Source organism: Drosophila elegans, unplaced genomic scaffold (assembly GCF_018152505.1).
Source record: "Drosophila elegans isolate 14027-0461.03 unplaced genomic scaffold, ASM1815250v1 contig_271, whole genome shotgun sequence".
Taxonomy (NCBI): Eukaryota; Metazoa; Arthropoda; class Insecta; order Diptera; family Drosophilidae; genus Drosophila; species Drosophila elegans.
Genome location: NW_024545647.1, coordinates 654799 through 673472, shown reverse-complemented (window position 1 = coordinate 673472; position 18674 = coordinate 654799). Strand labels below are relative to the sequence as shown.

Genomic DNA, 18674 nt, shown 5'->3' with positions numbered 1-18674 from the left:
TTTCCCGAACTTTGCGGACATTTCACTTAACAAAATCTCGATTGCCTGTTTCATTAACATATATATGGCAACTAACCAACTCCAATGCTTTACCATTAACCTCTTTAAAAATTACTGGTATTATCGTGGTGTCACCTACGTCAAAAAATTTCAGACCGGAAAATCAAGGTTTGATCTCTGGAGGATTTCATTAATTAAAAATTTTAGCCAGTATTATAAATAAGATTGAATTATACATTGTCAAAATATATTGGGCGGTTGTCAGTGTCAACGGCGTCATCGGCACCCCCTGTTACCAACCCCCTCCACTTGCAATGCAACATCAGCTGGCGATTAACTTTTCAAACACCTAAACACCGTACCCTGAATATAGAGTATATATATATATATATATATATATATATATATATGCTGACATATATACAACCCCTGCCACATCTGTTCTGCTCTAACTTTCGTGTTGCTTTCAGTGTTGCCCATGGCCTGATGGCTTTTGGTCGACTGGAAAGCGGAAAAACGATTTTTGAAAATTTGATGCATTTGGGTTGCCAGGAAAGGCGAAATTCGATCTCATAGCACTGAATTTAAGTTGCCTAACTTATTTTTTTAATCTTATTAACACGAGTTTATAGGTCGCAAGTCTACATAGCTTCAGAAATACCCTTTAGACTGACGTTGTTTACACTGGCTTCAGTAAAGCGTTTGATTCTGTAAATCACTCACTTTTTGTATAAATGTTAGACTCATTAGGGGTTTTAAAAGATCTAACATGGATTTTGAGATATTTAAGTGGTAGGACACAACGAGTCCTCTTTAAAAGCTCTTTTTATAAATTGATCCAAGTTACTTAAGGCGTCCCACAAGGAAGCCACCTGGGCCCAATTCTTTTTACCTTTTTACCTTACTTATTAACGATTTCCCTCCAGTTTTAACAAAGTCGCGTGTCATCATGAATGCAAATGACGTGAAGTTATGCCTGCAACATAGTTGTTTTTCCCTCTGTTCAGATTTACAAACGAACCCAATGCTTTTCAGACATGGTGTTTTGTAAATCTATTGGAATTAAATAGCACTAAATGCAAAGTAATACTTTTCAGACATGGTGTTCTTTAAATCTATTGGACTTAAATAGCACTAATTGCAAAGTAATGTATTTACTATTACTATGGTAAATAATGCCAGGGGAGAGCTTAGATTTATAAAAAGGTGCTCTAAGGAATTTGATGATACCTTTGTCACAAAGATTTGTTCATTTCACTAGTTCGTCCAATACTAGAGTATTGCTTCTCAGTTTGGAGTCCAGTATAGAGTCTTTGCAAAGGAACTTTTTACTATATGCTCAGCGATGTTTTAATTGGGATGCAAACCTAATCTTACCATCTTACCCTAGTGGACTTCTTCTAATTAGCTTACCAACTTTAGCTTTATCGTAGAAAGATGCTTGGTATTACTTTTATTCATAAAATTATTCACGGAAAAGTTGAGAGTCCCGATTTACTGGGTAAACCTAGTCATTATCATTGTTTGGTAGAACTCCCTAGAAAAGCAGAGCATTGAACTCTGCATTAGTACCGCGCTCCGCAAGACCTCCACTGACGCCCTAGGTACCATTCTGAACCTTGAACCCCCAGACCTGCTTGCTAAAGGGTACGCTGCGGCACCGTACTGAGATGACACAAAGCGGCGGCCTGGCAATCCGGTCCATTAGTGCCTGGTCACCGAGACATCTCAGGCAATTGCATAGCTAATGAACTGGCCAAACAAGGGACTATTTCCTTCCCGAGAAGGCGACGGTGGGTATGCCTACTTACAAGCTACCCTTAAAACAGACTGTTTTGCTTTTTCATTTTTGTGTTTTTGTTCGTACAACAATAGGCAGAATTAGTTTGAAATCATGTGACTGTTTTGAGATGAATAAAAAAGTACTGACTTGTACAATGCAATTAGTCAATGCCCTAAGCGGCGCTTCATGAACTTGTGAGTGTGAAGGTTAGGTTAGATTAAGCTGGTGTCTCGTCCGCTACAATGAAAGCACTCGGAGGCCTTCTGGGCCATTGTGATACCCGCAAAAGGTGCAGTCTAACTCCTTGCTGAAGGTAATGCTCTGCGAAACCAGACCGCAGCGTCCTCAACGTAAGATAGATGTAGCAAAGAGACACCTGATACATAGCCCAAGTCCTCGAGGGAGTAGGCTTCGAGAAAACGGAGTCTGTTCCTTTGAAATGTCGGGCATGTACACAGGAGGTGCTCCACAGTTTCTTTTATCTCCTCATCTCCGCAGCTTCTGCAGAAGTCGTGTACCTACTGGCCAATCGGCCTATGGAATAGTTATTACACCTGTTAAGCTCCAAATCCTGTTCTTGTTGAGGGTAAGAGTTCGGTGGCCCGTTTTCATTGAAATCCGGCCAGATAGCATTGGAGATGACGCAGCCGAAGGCGTTCCGCCAGTGGCCTTGTGCCATCTCCCTCACCGTGCTTTCTAGTGCGGCGAGTGAGTCCTGTAGTGGTTTTGAGACGTCTCTGGCAGACGTTGAGAGCGGTGAGGCTGACCCTTGTCTTACACACTCATCTGCAGGTTCGTTGCCCGTTATTCTATAATGGCCAGGCACCCAACTGAGCACTAGCTGGGTGTGCTGATGGCGTTCCAAGCGCTTGTAGAGCTTTTATTCCTGTCTACGAAGATGACCTCTGCACTAAGAGGGAACTCCCAGCTCGCGACCAGCTAGCAAGATCGCCAGATCGCATAAATCTCCGCTTGGAAAACGCTGCACCAATCCGGTAACCTGAAGAAGAGTTGGATATGTTAGCCCATAAAGACTCCGGCCCCTGTCCCCACCTCAGATTCCGATCCGTCCGTAAAGATTTCCACTACATTCTGTGTTCGTACATCGTTGCTGTTTCGAAATTCCCTAGAGGGAATAGATATCTTGTCTTTCCTATTCCATCTAGTTTCCGAAGGGCGATAGTAACATTCTCCTAACTCGGTTCGGCACCCCATAACATATAGTATTGATCCGTGACCAGTAGTCCTTGGCAACGCGTTTCTTGCTGCTGTTTGCTTAAGGATTATGCCTATCGGTGTCAAATTCAGTAGGGCATTGAGTGCCCCCGGGGAGTGAATCTAACGGATATTCTTAGACAGGCTGCTCTTTCGACCTTTAGAAGGTTTGCCAGATGGGTCTTGGTGTTGGTCGCACCCCATCATACAAGCGATCCATAGGTAAGAATGAGACAGACGACTGCTGTGCACAACCAGTTAATGATGTATGGGCGCAGTACCCGTCTTTCCTTAGTGTTCCCACTTTAGGAGAGTTTTGCGTCTAGGAAAACCCCTAGATACTTTGTTTTCTTCGATAGCATGACCCCAAGCATGAAAGATTCAACTCAGGTATCTTGTACTTCCTTGTGAACAGTACGAGTTCAGCCAGACCGTGTGCGTACGTCCAGTTGAGTGTGAGTCCTAAGTAGGACTCCATCAGCTCGCTGACTGTGGAGAGAAACCTCCCCGTTATCAAAAAAACTAAGTCGTCTGCACAAGCCGTGCATGCTGTGTGTCGAAGCATAATCAGGAGGACGTTCAAGACAAGGTTCTACAAGAGTGGAGTTGATCAGACGGCGTCTGAGCATGGACTCATGCGGCATGCGGCTCCTTAGGTGCAGATCCACTGGTCGTTCTTAGGTTTTCAGAGAAAACGATGGTATACTTATTGGCCTGTAGACTTCTGTTAGCAGTGGCTTATCTTCCCAGCTTTTGGGGAAGAAGAACTTCCTCACCTCTCTCTTTTTGGGAATGTATCACAGCAGAAGGCACCACTAGAAATTCATGAACAGCCTGGGAACGAGTTCCTTGGTAGCCGCTTGGAGCATTACAAGATTTATGCCGTCCGGTCCGGGTTTGAACGTCTTCATTTCCCAAACAATTTTTTCCTTTGTGATGATCTCGTCTAGAAGCTCTACATCCCTCGTGTGCATATGGCCTGTGATCTCAACGGGCTAGCCGCCTGGATCTTCGTCGACACTGTACATCCAGGAAAGTAAGTACTCATAAGGAGATTCTGGGTTTTCCGGGTGTATTTCTGTGTAATTGCCGTCCAGGTAAGGGAGAATGCCCAGTGTGGTGCCTGATTCACAGAATCTATGCCAGGATTTTCGTTTTGCTTTCCTGCAGTTGCTCTTTGAAGCATAAAACTGAGCCTGTATTCATCCCAGTCCTCACGCTGATTGGTCCTTTTGACCTAGTTGAAGAGCCTACTTGTATCCGTCCTACACTGTCTTAGAGCCTTTGTCCACCACGCATTAGCGATGGATTTTTGGCGGTCTGCTGACCGGACAGGACTAGAGAAAGGCTCCCTCCAGAGACCGGTTGACTAGGCTTTCCGATTTCTCGAGTGTGTCTACTTCGGGGGTGGCCTCCTCGGGGGAGCGGGAAGTGTCCCACTGACTTTCTCTGAGAACTTTGACCAGCTTGTCTCTTTAGGGTTCCTGTATGGTTCTGCTCTAGTGCTTCTCCGAGAAGAAGCACTCACTGGACACTCTCCAGTCAGTAAGGTCGCGGGCGTTACTGCTTGAATGCTATGAATCAATAACCTCTTCACGGTTCCTATTACGGAAAATTGGGTGGTTTCCGCTCTTTGCCAGAACGAGAATTGTGTCGAGTTTGTAATCGAACAGTGACTCCCCTCTGCCGTTGGTGCCATCTTCTCCAGAGGGAGTTGTGAACATTCGCATCACATAGTGTAAGAGATTAGATTGCTAAAGTTCTCACAGGGTGGGTCATTTTCTTCATATGGCAAATATGTCGAAACCAAATAGAGAGGTTTGCCTCTCTCTCTCTCTCATAACGCTACAGTCAGTTTCGGTGAGCAGTAAAGAGGTACATGTCCTTGGCTTACCGCCATCCTGGGGAGTGGAAGGTAGCTGCGAGCACCCAGTCCGCAGACCCTTTCACCGAGGATCAAGCGCTCTGGGATGAGCGGTTCGTCAACTTTTCTCTCGTCCATGAATTGCAGCAGGTCCGCCGATGGTACCCTGGAATGGTGCAGATTAATCTATACCACTGTTAGGCTGTTCGACGCCCCTGCCCAAAGTTCTTCGACTCCGATGATTACGTCTTTGAGAAAACTAACGGTTTCCCCGTTGGCACTTGCAACGGCTTTGGTTTCTTTGTATCAATTTATGGCCTTAAAGATTGGGTTAAACGGGTTGTCCCGGTTAGAAATGACGGCGTAGATGACATTTATAATGAAGGCCTCCAGAATGAGCCCGTGCCCGACCGTGAGGTCCTTATTGGGGTCCAAGCATGCTAGAATTTCTTGAAGCCTGCTCTTATTAATGGTGTACGTCTTTGTGGAATCACTCTACCTAAGTCTTTTAGCCCCTCAGTCCTTTTTATGGCTTCCAGTTCCCGATGGGCTGGAAAATGTTGGAGCTTTCCGGTTTCCTCGTTTGTCGGTCTCTGGGTTGAAGGACGCTTCTTCTTGTCGTTAACTGCAGTGGCTTGTGGCTTTGGCCTGCCCTTGGAAGCTCTAGGCTTTGGTCCTACAAGTGTTATATCTGACTCCCCCAATGCCGTCTTGCCAGCCGTAGAGGTTGAAGGGAGCCTGCATGGTATTCGGTTTGTCGATGGACTTCGCCGGCTGATCCGTTACCGGGTTGCCCGGTGCAGTTTCTGGAGTAAAGGGGGGCTCCATCTTCCCCAAATCGGCTAAGGTTCGATCTATGCTTCGTCCTGTTCGTGTCCGTGTGTGTGGTAGAGCTTTAGCCTGGAGCGATGAGAGTGCGGTTCGCCGCGGATCTCCACTCGTACTTCCTGACGTTGAACTCATGCCCCTTCTTCAGCCTCCGTTCTGTCTGTGTAAGCAGGGTGGGGTTCTCCATGGCCAAATTCTTAAAGAAATTTACCGATGAACGGTATCCACTGCTCTGTTTACTAGAAAGTTCGTCGACTGAAGCGTCCATTTTGTCATCGTTCGGTGGTGTGGTTTTGGGTCCATATGTGGGTCCTGTCCTGTCCATCTTACCAGTGTCCCTGGAGTCCGCCAGACCCCCATTGCCCCTCAGGCAAAGGCCTGAACCTATTTCTCGTCTGTCGTAGCGAGACCGACATCCTCCTGGCTCCTGGTTTCAGATTCCAGGTGTTAAACCTTGGGGTGAGGCAGGCTTATAGGCTCTGTAGCCTTGCCTCCGTCCTGGGTTACCTCAGGCCAGGACAGAGGTAAGAATGCTCCTGACACGCAGAGAGGATTGCTCTTCCCCGTGCCCGCTGGTGGTAGCAGCCACGACTTCCACCGTCGTTTGAACTGACATCCCAACCTGCGTTTGATCTGTTGGGACCTCCGGCATGATCTATATTTGGCGAACCACGCGCCCAAAGCATTTTATGCCTAGCTGCCAAGCACCATGGTTTCCTCGCACACAAGGTACGTGGAAGCCTTAGCGAGAGATCGCACTGAGCGTCATCGGGGACCACTTGATTGTCTCGAGGCAGTACGGGGAAGGTTCAGACTAGGATTTTTAAGACCTTGTTTAGGTGAATATAATACAATGATAGATAACGTTCCCAAACAGCCATAATCGGTGTGCAGTAACAAAAAAAAAAAAAAAGAAAGAAAGCAAACTTCGACAAGCCGAAGTTCATAAACCCTTGCAGCTATTGCAAGAATTTAACATTTTTGAAAACATTAAAATTATGATTTACTTGCGTATATGTTTAAAAACATTGAAGCTATGATGATTAGCAGCTCAATTATTTGATAGTTATTTTATTTTTTTTTATTATTTCTATGGGAACTATATCTGACTCCCGACGTCCGATTTTGATAAAATCTAAACCATAATTCTGAAATATTTAACCATTGCTATATGTCGAAGAACTGAACAAAAAATTAAAAAACAGAAAAGTTATAATTTTTTTCATTTATTATTCCGATTGTTCCAATGGGAGCTATATGCTATAGTCGTCCGATCCGGCTCGTTCCGACTTATATACTACCTGCAATAGAAAAACAACTTTTGGGAAAGTTTCATGCAGATAGCTTAAAAACTGAGAGACTAGTTTGCATATAAACGGACGGACAGACGGACAGACGGACGGACAGACGGACATGGCTAGATCGACTCTACTAGTGATGCTGATCAAGAATATATATACTTTATAGGGTCGGAGATGTCTCCTTAACTGCGTTGCAAACTTCTGACTGAAATTATAATACCCTCTGCAAGGGTATAAAAAACATGTGTGATTGGAGAAATTTTTAACAATTTGTTTTTTGTATTATAGGTGTTTGCCCAACTGAATGGAACCGTCCAAGGAAACGATTGTGTGTGATTCTTATAACTGATAAGAATAAAAAAAACGATTTTGCTAGAGTCGCCTTTAGAGATATTGCTTTGAATAGTCGATATAGTACAACAAGAGTTCGTTTTGCTTATATGTTTAAGGTAAGTATAACGTAAGTCACAAATTATTTTATTTAAAAATGCTCCTTAGTCAATTTTGTTATTTGCACTATTTAACTGGCCGACCGTTTGGAGTTGTAGATCTGTTTACCTATGAGCTTCATTGAACTCCCACGAGATCGCGAAAGATAAAAAAAACTATTATTAAAATTCTACTTTGCATAAAGCACCCAATAGAACAATGTTACAAAAATTATAGCTTCGCTCTTATTCGATTTATACATACTTCGAAATAAAGTTATGGCTTACCATTTCAGACATACGGTCCTTAAAATAAATAAAATCGGACAATGATATCAAATAACTACCATGGCAAAAATGAAGCGAAAAATCGACATAGTTTCAGTGTCTTATGAATAGACGCATAAAAATATAAATATAGTAGTTTTTAAAATATTTTATGTTTGTCAAACATGCTAGGGTTTATGACTTGAGGTATTTATTTATTACTATTATATTTATGCAATTAATTCCACTATCGCATTTATTATTATTGTAAGCAAAACTAATATTTTAAATTTTTTATTATTAAAAAAAACTAAATGTACTCTCTGGCAAGCAGTCGTGTTTATTGGAGCTCCAAAAAGTTTTTTCAGTGAACAAAACAACTATTAATTGTTCTGCTTTTGGCGTGTTTCCCTTACAAGTGTCTCCCAGCGTCCTCCACTATAAAATAATACACTCCACTGTTCAACAATTTCTGCAACAGAACGTAAGCCGTCAACGACATCAGAGGTATTTTATATCGCTCCGCCGTGTGATTATAAATATAGTGAAATTAACCGAAATTTAATTTGCTTAAAGTACGTGATGCCAATGATAATTATCAAATTGTTGTAAACAATGAAATAAAATAAAAGAGCTGTGGAGTGTCCAATGCGCGTCCCCCGACCCATGCAACCTTAACACGATCTTCTAATAATAACAACAACCAGCACAATGCCCTTGTTTAAAACTGTGACTAAAACTACCACATCATATGCAGCGTCAACAACTCAGCGTTCGATATCGTCAGTTCTTTCTGGCAATTATCCCTATCCCATTACCCATACCAAAAAACACGAAAAATGCTAACGTAGCGTTACTTCAAACTAAAATTGCAACTAAAAATTAAGCCCACAATCGAAGAGGAAATCAAACGCAACCGAAGTAAACAAAACGACTGAAATTACTTTGCAAAACGCTGACTAAAATCTAATTATCGATTCTAATTAACCCAACTGCTCAATCACCTAAGTCCAAGTCACTAAGGCCGCCACCTAATATTTACTGCACCGTAGAATCAGCGTAGAGGAACCACATAAACGCAATGGACCCGTCCAATGCACGAATTGCCAGGAATATGGACATGCGAAAACCTATTGCACTCTGCGCGCAGTCTGCGTTGCCTGTGGAAATGCACATCCATCTGAGGCCTACCCTGCAAATAAGGCATACCATTCTGCCATGATATGTAGCAACTGTGGAGAAACCACACCACCAACTAGCCTCTATAGCCCTATCCAAAAAAAAGTTAAAAACTCGGGTCATACGCCTCAACCTCTCAGCCAACACTTCATCTAACCACTGCAGGAATAATGCAGCAACAGACACGAAGGATTATCCAAAAATTACATCCCATTTGCCTTGTGGATTAGAATCAATGCAGGTAACTACAACAAACACGATGGTAGCAAAACCTCAAACTCTGCAGGGGCTTATGCGCACTCAAAATCGTCTCCTGGAGCTTTTAACTAAACAAAAATCTGTTCAGATGGTTACACTTAAATTATCTTTCTGGAATGCAAATGGAATTTTACAGCACAAACATGAGCTTTTGAAGAACCTAAATTAACACGACATTGACGGCGTGCTAATATCAGAGACTCACCTAACGAACAAAAACTATTTTCACTTAAACGGCTGTACATTTTTTGCGAAAAACCATCTTAATGGTAAGACCCATGGATGTAATGATAAGAATTGAGTAAGGCATTACCAATTGCCGGTGTTTTCTACAGCCTATATTCAAGTAACATCAAGACACTCGGGTACATATAACACTCAAGCGGGTATATAAACATAGCCGCTGTATACTGTCCACCGCGCTTCTCCATCTCCGAAGCAGAACTTGTAAAATTCTTTGACCTATTAGGTGACCGCTTAATAACAGTTTGTGACTATAATGCAAAACACACGCAATGGGGATCTCGACTCATCAACCCCAAAGGAAGACAAATTTACAACGCTACAAAAACACCACAAAACAAGATAAACTTTATCCCTCCAGGCAAGCCTACATTCGGTCCGACAGATATTAAAAAGAAGCCTGACTTGATTGATTTTGCTGTTACAAAAAGAGTACCGAAGACTCACATTCGCCGTACCTTCATCAGATTTATCTTTGGATCGCTCACCGGTCTTGCTTCACCTTTATGACCATCCACAGCTGGCAGAACGCCCACACTTTTTAACTGCTAATAAAAAAGATTGGCTTGAATACAGAAAGAATGTTAATACCCATATTGATTACTGTCCAATCTTTTCCTGTAAAGAAGACATTGACAGCTCAGTACATGCGTGAGTGTTACTGGCTGCACAACACTGCACTACAATTATAACTGCTTATAAGCCTTCCAACAGCAGTCGTGATGCTAGGCATATTGAAGAACTGCCAGGCAGTAAAAAAGTCTTCAAAAAGAAGTAAAAGAAGGCTTTAACGAGAGTGGAACACCCATAGATAACCCTCGTCGAAGGACAGTACTAAGCAAAGCCTTAGAAGATGAGAGAAATCAAGGTCAATTATCCTATATCAAACTACTTTCACCAAATGGCACTTTCCACTGTGGAAAGCTAAACCAGGCATATGTCCACCAATCGGAAGTGAATCACCATTTCACACACAAACAGGGGATCGGGCTCCCAGCAACGAAGAGAGGGCAAATACATTTGCCGTCCATCTAGAAAACGTCTTCAAACCACTTTCACCAACAAATAGCTTTAAGCTTCCAGTAAGCAATAATCCTAATCATATTTCATTCAGATGATGTAACAAGAGTCACAAAGTCTGTAGAGATCAAGAAAGCGCCTGGTCACGTGACGAAATGGGGCTATTATCCAAAGCAATGAAAGAAGTTTGTCATCACAAAGATCCGTAATGCCAGAAAGGACACGTCTCAACCATTGTCATATGATCGCACTTCAGATGCGGGAGATGCACTGGGTACATACCGGCGAGCAAACAACCGAAAACTGAGCATACACCTGTAAGGCTTCGGTTAAAACATATAATTTCTTCAAAGAAGCTATTCGCCTTAAAAAGCTCAAAGCATTTTCTGCGGTAATTACACGACATGGGATTGTGCATGTGAACTGCACAGGGAGAGATGACGCTATCTATATCCAGCAATTCGACGAGATTGTTGTTGCTGTTTCTGCCTCTCACTCTCCGTTCCCTGAAGAAACACCTCTGGATAATGGGAATAATAATAACTAACTTGTCTTATACTTTTTAATTATTCTTATTATTTTTTATTTCAATTAATATCACTAGTTGTAGGGCGAGTGCGAGAGCCAATAAAGCTTTCGTCCGTTCGCTCTTGCGAATTCGCCCCGTCTCTCGCCACCTTAGGATAAGTTGGGTGCTAAGAGAAATTATTGGAACATTAAATTAAGTGAACATTTGAACTCCATCGAAACCCATTTTTTTTCGTCGTCGCATATTCGTTAACTTTTACACAAGTTACTATCGCAAATAAATCAGCCGAATTCTACTGCAGTCACACAAGTTTCGCTTTCGTTAATACAAACTAGTATTAAATTTTCATGGTGACCCCGACGTGATCGCAGTAGAGTTCGTGATTTTTTACCAATTTTTTTTTCGGTGAAAAACTTAAACAATTACTAAACAAACACACACACCCAAATTATTCGTGTCGGTTCGACTAAAAATTAACTAGTTTAATCTTCCGAAATATATTCGTCGTTGGAACTTTTCTGCCGTTCCTTTTATTGTTGCCCAAGCCGTTTCTTCGTCGCCGCTACAACTGTATTTGTTTAATTTTCCTGCTGCGGCTGGAATATGGATTTAAAAATGGAAGTTACAATTGTCGAGTCGGCCAACCGGGTATAGAGTGCTAAAAGTTGAAAGTTAATCTGTGGCGTTTTGTTAATTGTGTTTTGGCCCATCTTTCAACTTTTTGCATTCATGTAAAAATCGGTAGATAGTGATCATTTGAACTCCATCGAAACCACAAGTCATTATCGGAAATAAATCAGCCGAATTCTACTGCAGGCACACAAGTTTCGCGTTCGTTAATACAAACTAGTATTCACTTTTTATGGTGACCCCGACATGAACATTCTAACCAAGAAAAAAAATTTGCATGTACTAACAATCAAAATTCTGCCATAAACATAATATGTAATGTATAAGCAAAATGTACTCTCGCTACCTCGCACATCCAAAACTAATCTGTATACATTCGTTCTATAAGCACACACATGTATACACACACATGTTACTTACTTAGGACAGAGTGAGAGTGAGTCAAGTGCGCGAATGTTTTTCAAATCAGCTCTTCCAGAAATCTTGTCCAGCTCCAAAATTCCAGCTGCAAAAAAGGAAAGCTGTGAATTCTTCGCGATCTGACAACTTGCGCAACCAGCACAGGGTGAGATCCATTAAGCCACAGCCGCAAACACCCCTTGTGGAAAAGGCGCTTTATTTTATCGCACCCCAAGCACCTCTCTGCTGGACGGAGGAGGCAGGGCCAGGGGGGAAGTCCCGCGCATTCCACAACAAAGCTATTTGTTGTTGTTTTTCCACCGTCGATTGTTTTTCCTTTCCTGCTTTCCCAAACCAGCAAACGATCAAAGCAAATCAGCTGATAGTGCTGAGAAACTCCGAGCAGAACCCAGCTGATCGCGGCCAGTGCTGTCATTGGGTCAGTGCTGCCATTGGGTCAGTGTTGCCATTGGGTCAGTGCTGCCATTTGGAAGCACCTGCAGCGCTTTCGATTAGTCTCCCAGCTGCTGGTTTAAAAAAATAAAAGAAACAAAAAACCCCTCCCGCCAAGGCGAATTAATTAGGAAATACGTCTGTAGGCAACTAGAGGAAATGGCAAGGACCGCATTGCCTCCCAACCCCACCGCGCAGCGGCCTCTGGCAAAAAGGGGCTCTGGGGAACGATCAGGGGCGGTGAAACCCCCATCGGGCGCCGGAAGGAAATTTCTCGTCCACCGGGGGAGCTATACCGATTCGTATTATCAATTAAGGAGTCGAAGGCAAGGTAAGCGGGAAGAGGCGCAACAACGAGGTCTTCCGATCGGCTGCCTCCAGGCGTTCAACAAGCGACCCAAGGTTGGTCGAAGGCCCCCACCATCAGCGCCGCCGGGGGGACATGTTCCCATTTGAGCGGGCTGGCGAAATCGAGACGCCAAAAAGGGGCAGGGATGCTATGAGCCCTTCAAGCCCCGAGAAGCAGGCAAAGAAATCAATGTGCCAGAAGCCCCCCGTCGAGCTAGTGCTCGATTTGAGAAATCTGATAAATCAGAGCATGAAGGATACCCTAATGAGCATCAAGGAGATCCAGCTAAAGCTTAGCGAAAGATTGGAGGAGGTAGAGGCTGCAAAAAGGCGCGCGGCCACGCAAACAACGCCGGGTTTGGCGTCATACAGCCAAGTGGTTAGGAAGGCAAACCTACCAGGGCCAGAGGCAACAAAACCACCCGTGCTGGAAAATAGGGCGCGACCGAGAATGTCCGGGCAGACGACCCAGCGCAATGCGGATAAGCCTATCAGGAGAGTCTGCCCTGACGCCCTTGTTATAGCTGGGGCAGAAGGCCACTCATACAGCGAAATCCTAAATATGGTAACGAGGAGAGACGACAACGAGCTGGAGGAAGTCCGTAAGAATGTGCGCATAATAAAACGCACGGCCAAAGGAGAGCTGCTTCTGGAACTGGACGGGTCCGCAACGAGCGACACGCAAGCCATCAAGGAAGATATTGGCCGAGTCCTTGGCGACCATGCTCGCGTACGAGCAATTGTGGAGGAAATCCACTTGGAAATACGCGACCTAGACGACCTGTCCACCAAAGAGGAGGTAGCAGCAGCCGTATCTGCGGCAACTGGCCACCAAGTGGATGCCTCACGAGTCAAAGCGCTTCGCTCAGCCTATGCGGGCACAAAAGTGGTCGTTCTCGGACTGGTGGCACAAATAGCAGCAAAACTTATCGCAGAGGGGAAAGTAAAGGTAGGCTGGTCCAACTGCCGGATTCGGGAAAGATCGGCCAAACGGCGCCTGCTGTCTAAAGTGCGGCAAACCGGAGCATAAGGTAGCAAACTGCTCGCAAGAAGCAAACTGCTTTCTATGCGTTGGCGCTAGGAGGACAGCGGAAAACCACATAGCAGGTAGCAGGAGATGCCCTATTAGCAAAAAACCCTCAGAAAAGTGAAGATCCTGCAAGTCAACATCAACCACTGCGAAGCCGCGCATGATCTAGAAAGCAGACTGTGCGGGAAATCCAAGCCGATGTGGCGATATTCAGCGAGCCGTACAAAAAGATTCCCGGGCCGGACTATGTACTGGATACTACGAAGTCTGCGGAGATCTTGACGATTGGGTCATCCCGGCCACAGCACTTGCGAGCCGGTTCGTTTTTCATTCGAGCTACGGTGAACGAGGTTAAAATCTACAGCTGCTACCAGCCACCATGCCTCTCTCTCCAGGAGTTCGCGGCAGCTCTGGATGAACTGGTGGACGACGCAAGGGGAAGGCGAAACGGTATCATTGCTGGCGATTTTAACGCGTGGGCCGTGGAGTGGGGGTCAGTCTGCACGAACAGCAGAGGGAGAACACTGCTTGAAGCCATTGCGTCACTTGACGTAGCTCTACTAAATTCCGGATCGGAGCACACATTTAGCAGAGCAGGAGCCGGCTCTGTGTGGACCTTACATTCATCAGCAGCTCACTTTTCTCGCAAGCCCGCTGGCGCCTCAGTGAAACCTACACTGCAAGTGACCACAAGGCCATCATCTACGACATAGCATGCGGTCGGCCAGCTACTACGGTCCCAATAAACAGACGCTTTAACCCAAAGACGTTCCAGAAGGACGCGTTTCTCAGAGGATGGAGAGATCCCGAAACTGGTGAACACGCGGAGAGCAGCTCGTCGAGGCTTAAAGGGAGCCATGGTGACGGCATGCAAAGCCAGCATGAAGGAAACAAGGAGCCACCATCGAAACGTAGAACCAGTCAGGCAGCGACTGCTTGAGGGCCAGAAGGCGGCAGCAGAGGGCGAGAGGTCGCCCAAATATCAAGCTTAGGAGGCTGGAGTACGCCGAGAGCCGCAGGACTCTAAAAAGGCTCATTAAGCAATCCAAGAAAAAGTGTTTCCTGGAACTTTGCGACTCAGCTGAGCAGGACCCGTGGGGTTCAGCCTACAAAGTTTTAGTCAAAAAGATGGGCCAGGTAAAGCCCCTCGTCGCCGGAGAAGCTTCCCACATGAAGACGATCGTAGAGCACCTATTTCCAACAGTAACCTCAGTTTCTCAGCGCGCGTACGCAGAACCTGCAGACACATCACCGATCAGAATCAAGAAAGTTGCCAGGGATATGCCCTCAGGGAAAGCACCGGGTCCGGACGGAATCCCAGATACTGCTGTGAAGCTACCCATGAGCGAGCACCCAGAAGCTTTCGCAAACGTATTCAACTAGTGTCTTGCGGAAAACACCTTCCCGAAGCGGTGGAAGATTGAAAAGCTGGTTCTGCTACCTAAGCCGAACAAAGTACCGGAGGACCCGTCTTCATAAAGGCCAATATGCCTGATTGACCACGCAGGCAAGGCACTGGAACGATGCATCAGTCACAGACTGCAAGCGGCAATCTCAGCATCCGGGGATCTGTCACCCATGCAGTTCGACTTCAGAAAGGCGAAATCAACCATTGACGCAATCTCTGCACTTAAGGGCACTGCATCGAAGGCGATAGAAGGAACGAGATGGCGGGGAGGCAGCAAGGAGTACTGCCTAGTTGTGACCCTGGACATCAAAAACGCCTTCAATTTGGCACGCTGGGACATTCCCCTGAAAGCACTCCACCAACTTAGCTTACCGGAGAGCTTCGTAGGCATTGTACAGTCCTACTTTAGCGATCGCACCCTACTCTATGACACAAATGGAGGGGTGATGGAACACATGATCACCTGTGGAGTTCCCCAAGGGTCTGTACTGGGACCGCTGCTCTGGAACGCCATGTATGACGACGTCTTAAGGGTGGCGTTACTGGGAAAATCGAAGGTGATAGACTTTGCGGACGATATAGCCATCGTTATTGTGGCCAAAACACTGCAAGACGCAGAGCGTCTTGGAAACGATGCAGTGGCAATCATCGAGGAGTGGCTTTTAGCGGTAGGGCTCAATATAGCGCACTACAAAACTGAGGCAGTGCTCATATCCAGCCGTAAGGAATTCAAGTCGGTGGCTGCACGATAACATTAACCAGAGCTATACGGTACCTGGAAGTCATGAAAGAGACAAGGGAACACCTCGCGGAAGCAAACAAAAAGGCGCAAACGTCGCTAGAGCACTATCAACAATAATGCTGAACACAAGGGGTCCAAAACAAGGGCGCAGACTACTCCTTCAATCGGTTACTCGGTCGACAATGTTGTATGCCGCCCCAATAAGGGCCGACGCAGTCGTACAGGAAGGATCTCAAATCTACCTATAGACTCTGTGCTCTGTGAGTCTGCTCCGGATTCCGCACAGTATCCGATGACGCAGCTCTAGTCATCTCGGGAATGATCCCCATCCATTTGTTGGCAGTCGAGGCTAAGGAGATCCACGAGGATATCGCCAATCTGGGAAGGCAGTGCACTCCCTCACAGAGGCGGGAAATTAAGGCGAAGGCAAGAGGAAAAAGCCTAGATGCGGGCGAACTCGTTGGCAGCAATCAATCAATGGACGCTGGACCCTTTGAGTTATACCCGACATCAAAAAGTGAATGCAAAGACCAAAAGGAGAGGTAAACTTCTGGCTGACCCCGATACTCCGCGGGCATGGTTGCTTTAGGAGCTACCTAACCTGGTTTGTCCACGACGATGACCCTAGCTGCCCGCAATGCGTTGTTGAGGAAACGGCGGAGCACATCATCTTCACCTGTCCACGGTTTGACCGCGACAGGGATGAATTCATGGGCGAGACCAGGGACCCGACAGCGCTGGGAGACCGTATGATCTCGGACGAGGTGTTCTGGGGCCAAATGAGTAACTTCGCTGCGGTAGCGATGAAAGCTCTACGGACCCTAGAGAGGCAGCGCGACCGAGTGCGACGAGGGACTTTAAGCTGAACAACGCCACAGAGCAAATCCTGATCCTGCGAAGAAAAGCCACGAGGTAGTACCGCAGGGCTATAAGGAATAAACCAACTCACAGCTATATCTATTCACTCTACTTTATCTCTATTACCTCTCCCCTAATCTTTGTAACTACCATGCTCTGACAATAAAACCAACTGATACAAAAAAAAAACACTCACGTTACTTTTGTTCATTCTCTCGCTGATCTCTGAATAAAGTCAGTCTGTACCAAGCACTCACCGAGAACGCTTCTAACCAAACACAACATTATTGGCGACGAGGACAAAAGAAGAATCTCAGCCACAAGAATTATCGTTGTTGTGTAAATCGTAAAGCAGCCACAAGAATACAACATTTTTGTGTAAACCGTGTTATCAGCCGCAAAAACACATCGTTTTTGTGTAATACAGTTTCGCGTAGTCGTTGATTTTCATCAAGATGCCGGCAGATCAGAACATAATCCAGACAATGCTTGCTCAACAGCAAGAATTTACAGCAGCTCTTATTGAACAACAACGAACATGGATGCAAGCAATCCTAGAAAAAAAACGTTTATCCAGTTGCTAATGATTCAAGCCACGCGGGTGAATTATCTATGTGTCCTCCAGTCCACAAATTCGACAAAGACAATCAAAATTGGGAGTCGTATCTGGAACAATTATCGCAGCACTTCAACGCATATTCGGTTAGTGCAGAACAAAAATAAAAAGCCTATTTCCTTTCATGGTGTGGTCTTAACATATTCGAACTATTAAAAAATCTATTTGGGAGTAACAATTTGAACACATATACATACAAGCAGCTCACAGACAAGCTAACGCAGCATTTCACCACAAAACGCCATATTGTAGCAGCTCGCTACGAGTTTTTCAAACGAGAGATGAAGCATTCACAAACACATAGAGAGTGGGTAGCCGACTTGCGCGGGATCGCTCGTGAATGCCAATTTGTGTGCAACGCAAACGGTTGTTTATCAAATTATGTAGATGAAATGATACGAGATCAGATCATAGTACATACTCCGTATGATGCAGTCCGGGCATCTGCTCTTCAAAAGTCACAGCCAGCTCTTGAAGATGTACTCATATTTGCAGAAACCTATGAGACAACAACAAAAACCGCAAGCAGTGGAAACGATGCCAGATCGTTTAAAGGTGATCTTAAATCTTCCTCTGGTTGTGGTCAAACTCACCAGAGAGAAAAATGCAAGTTCAGAACCGTCGTATAGCAGTCGTCTGTATGTCAAAGTATGTCAAGTCAAATGTCAAATGGTCTGGTCAAGTAAATAACCGGGAAGTAAAGTCCAATAAGAACGAAGTAAACGAAGTCGAAGTGATCGAAGCAGTTTACAGAGTCACAGGTCAAGTAAAATGTCAACAAAACAGAAAAGTTATTGATCTCGAAATATTTTCTAACGACCTGATTTCTATGTATTCTCGCTCGCTACGTTAACGGGCGGCTAGCTCAGAGAGGTTATGGGTTCGTTCCACCAAATTTATTTTGGGTGTTTGCCTTTGACCAATGAATAACGCAAGAGTTCTGTTGGGATCGTAACTGTCTTTATTCGTCTCCTTGTACAAGCCTCGCGGCTCTTCAGCTGCTGCTGCTCCTCGTCGTCGTCCTCTGCGGCGTCGCTCCTCGTCGCTGTCCTTCGCGGCGTCGCTCCTCGTCGTCGACTGTTGCTGGTATCTGCCTTGTGACGGCTCCGTCGAGACTCTGGATGTTATGCGAACCTCACTAACGGGACCGGCAAGGTGTCTCGCCTAGCAGGTAGAACGCCGTTCTGCCTTTTCGCCTAGCTACCTTTATCGCAGGCTCCCTAAGTTGGTCCGGATTGTGTCGGCAAGGTGTATCGCCTAGCCGGTTGAACTCGG

At 45.2% G+C, this 18674-nt stretch overlaps 1 protein-coding gene across 4 annotated transcripts in view; it reads left to right on the top strand.

The window, feature by feature from the left end:
- Window positions 1-18674, top strand: part of LOC108134775 (dnaJ homolog subfamily C member 16) — a 412650-nt gene that overhangs the window by 236188 nt on the left and 157788 nt on the right. For all 4 annotated transcript variants that reach the window (XM_041708562.1, XM_041708563.1, XM_041708564.1 and 1 more), the window contains one exon: window positions 7280-7440. In XM_041708562.1, coding sequence (XP_041564496.1) covers window positions 7280-7440 — 161 coding nt within the window. The remainder of the gene's footprint in view (window positions 1-7279; window positions 7441-18674) is intronic.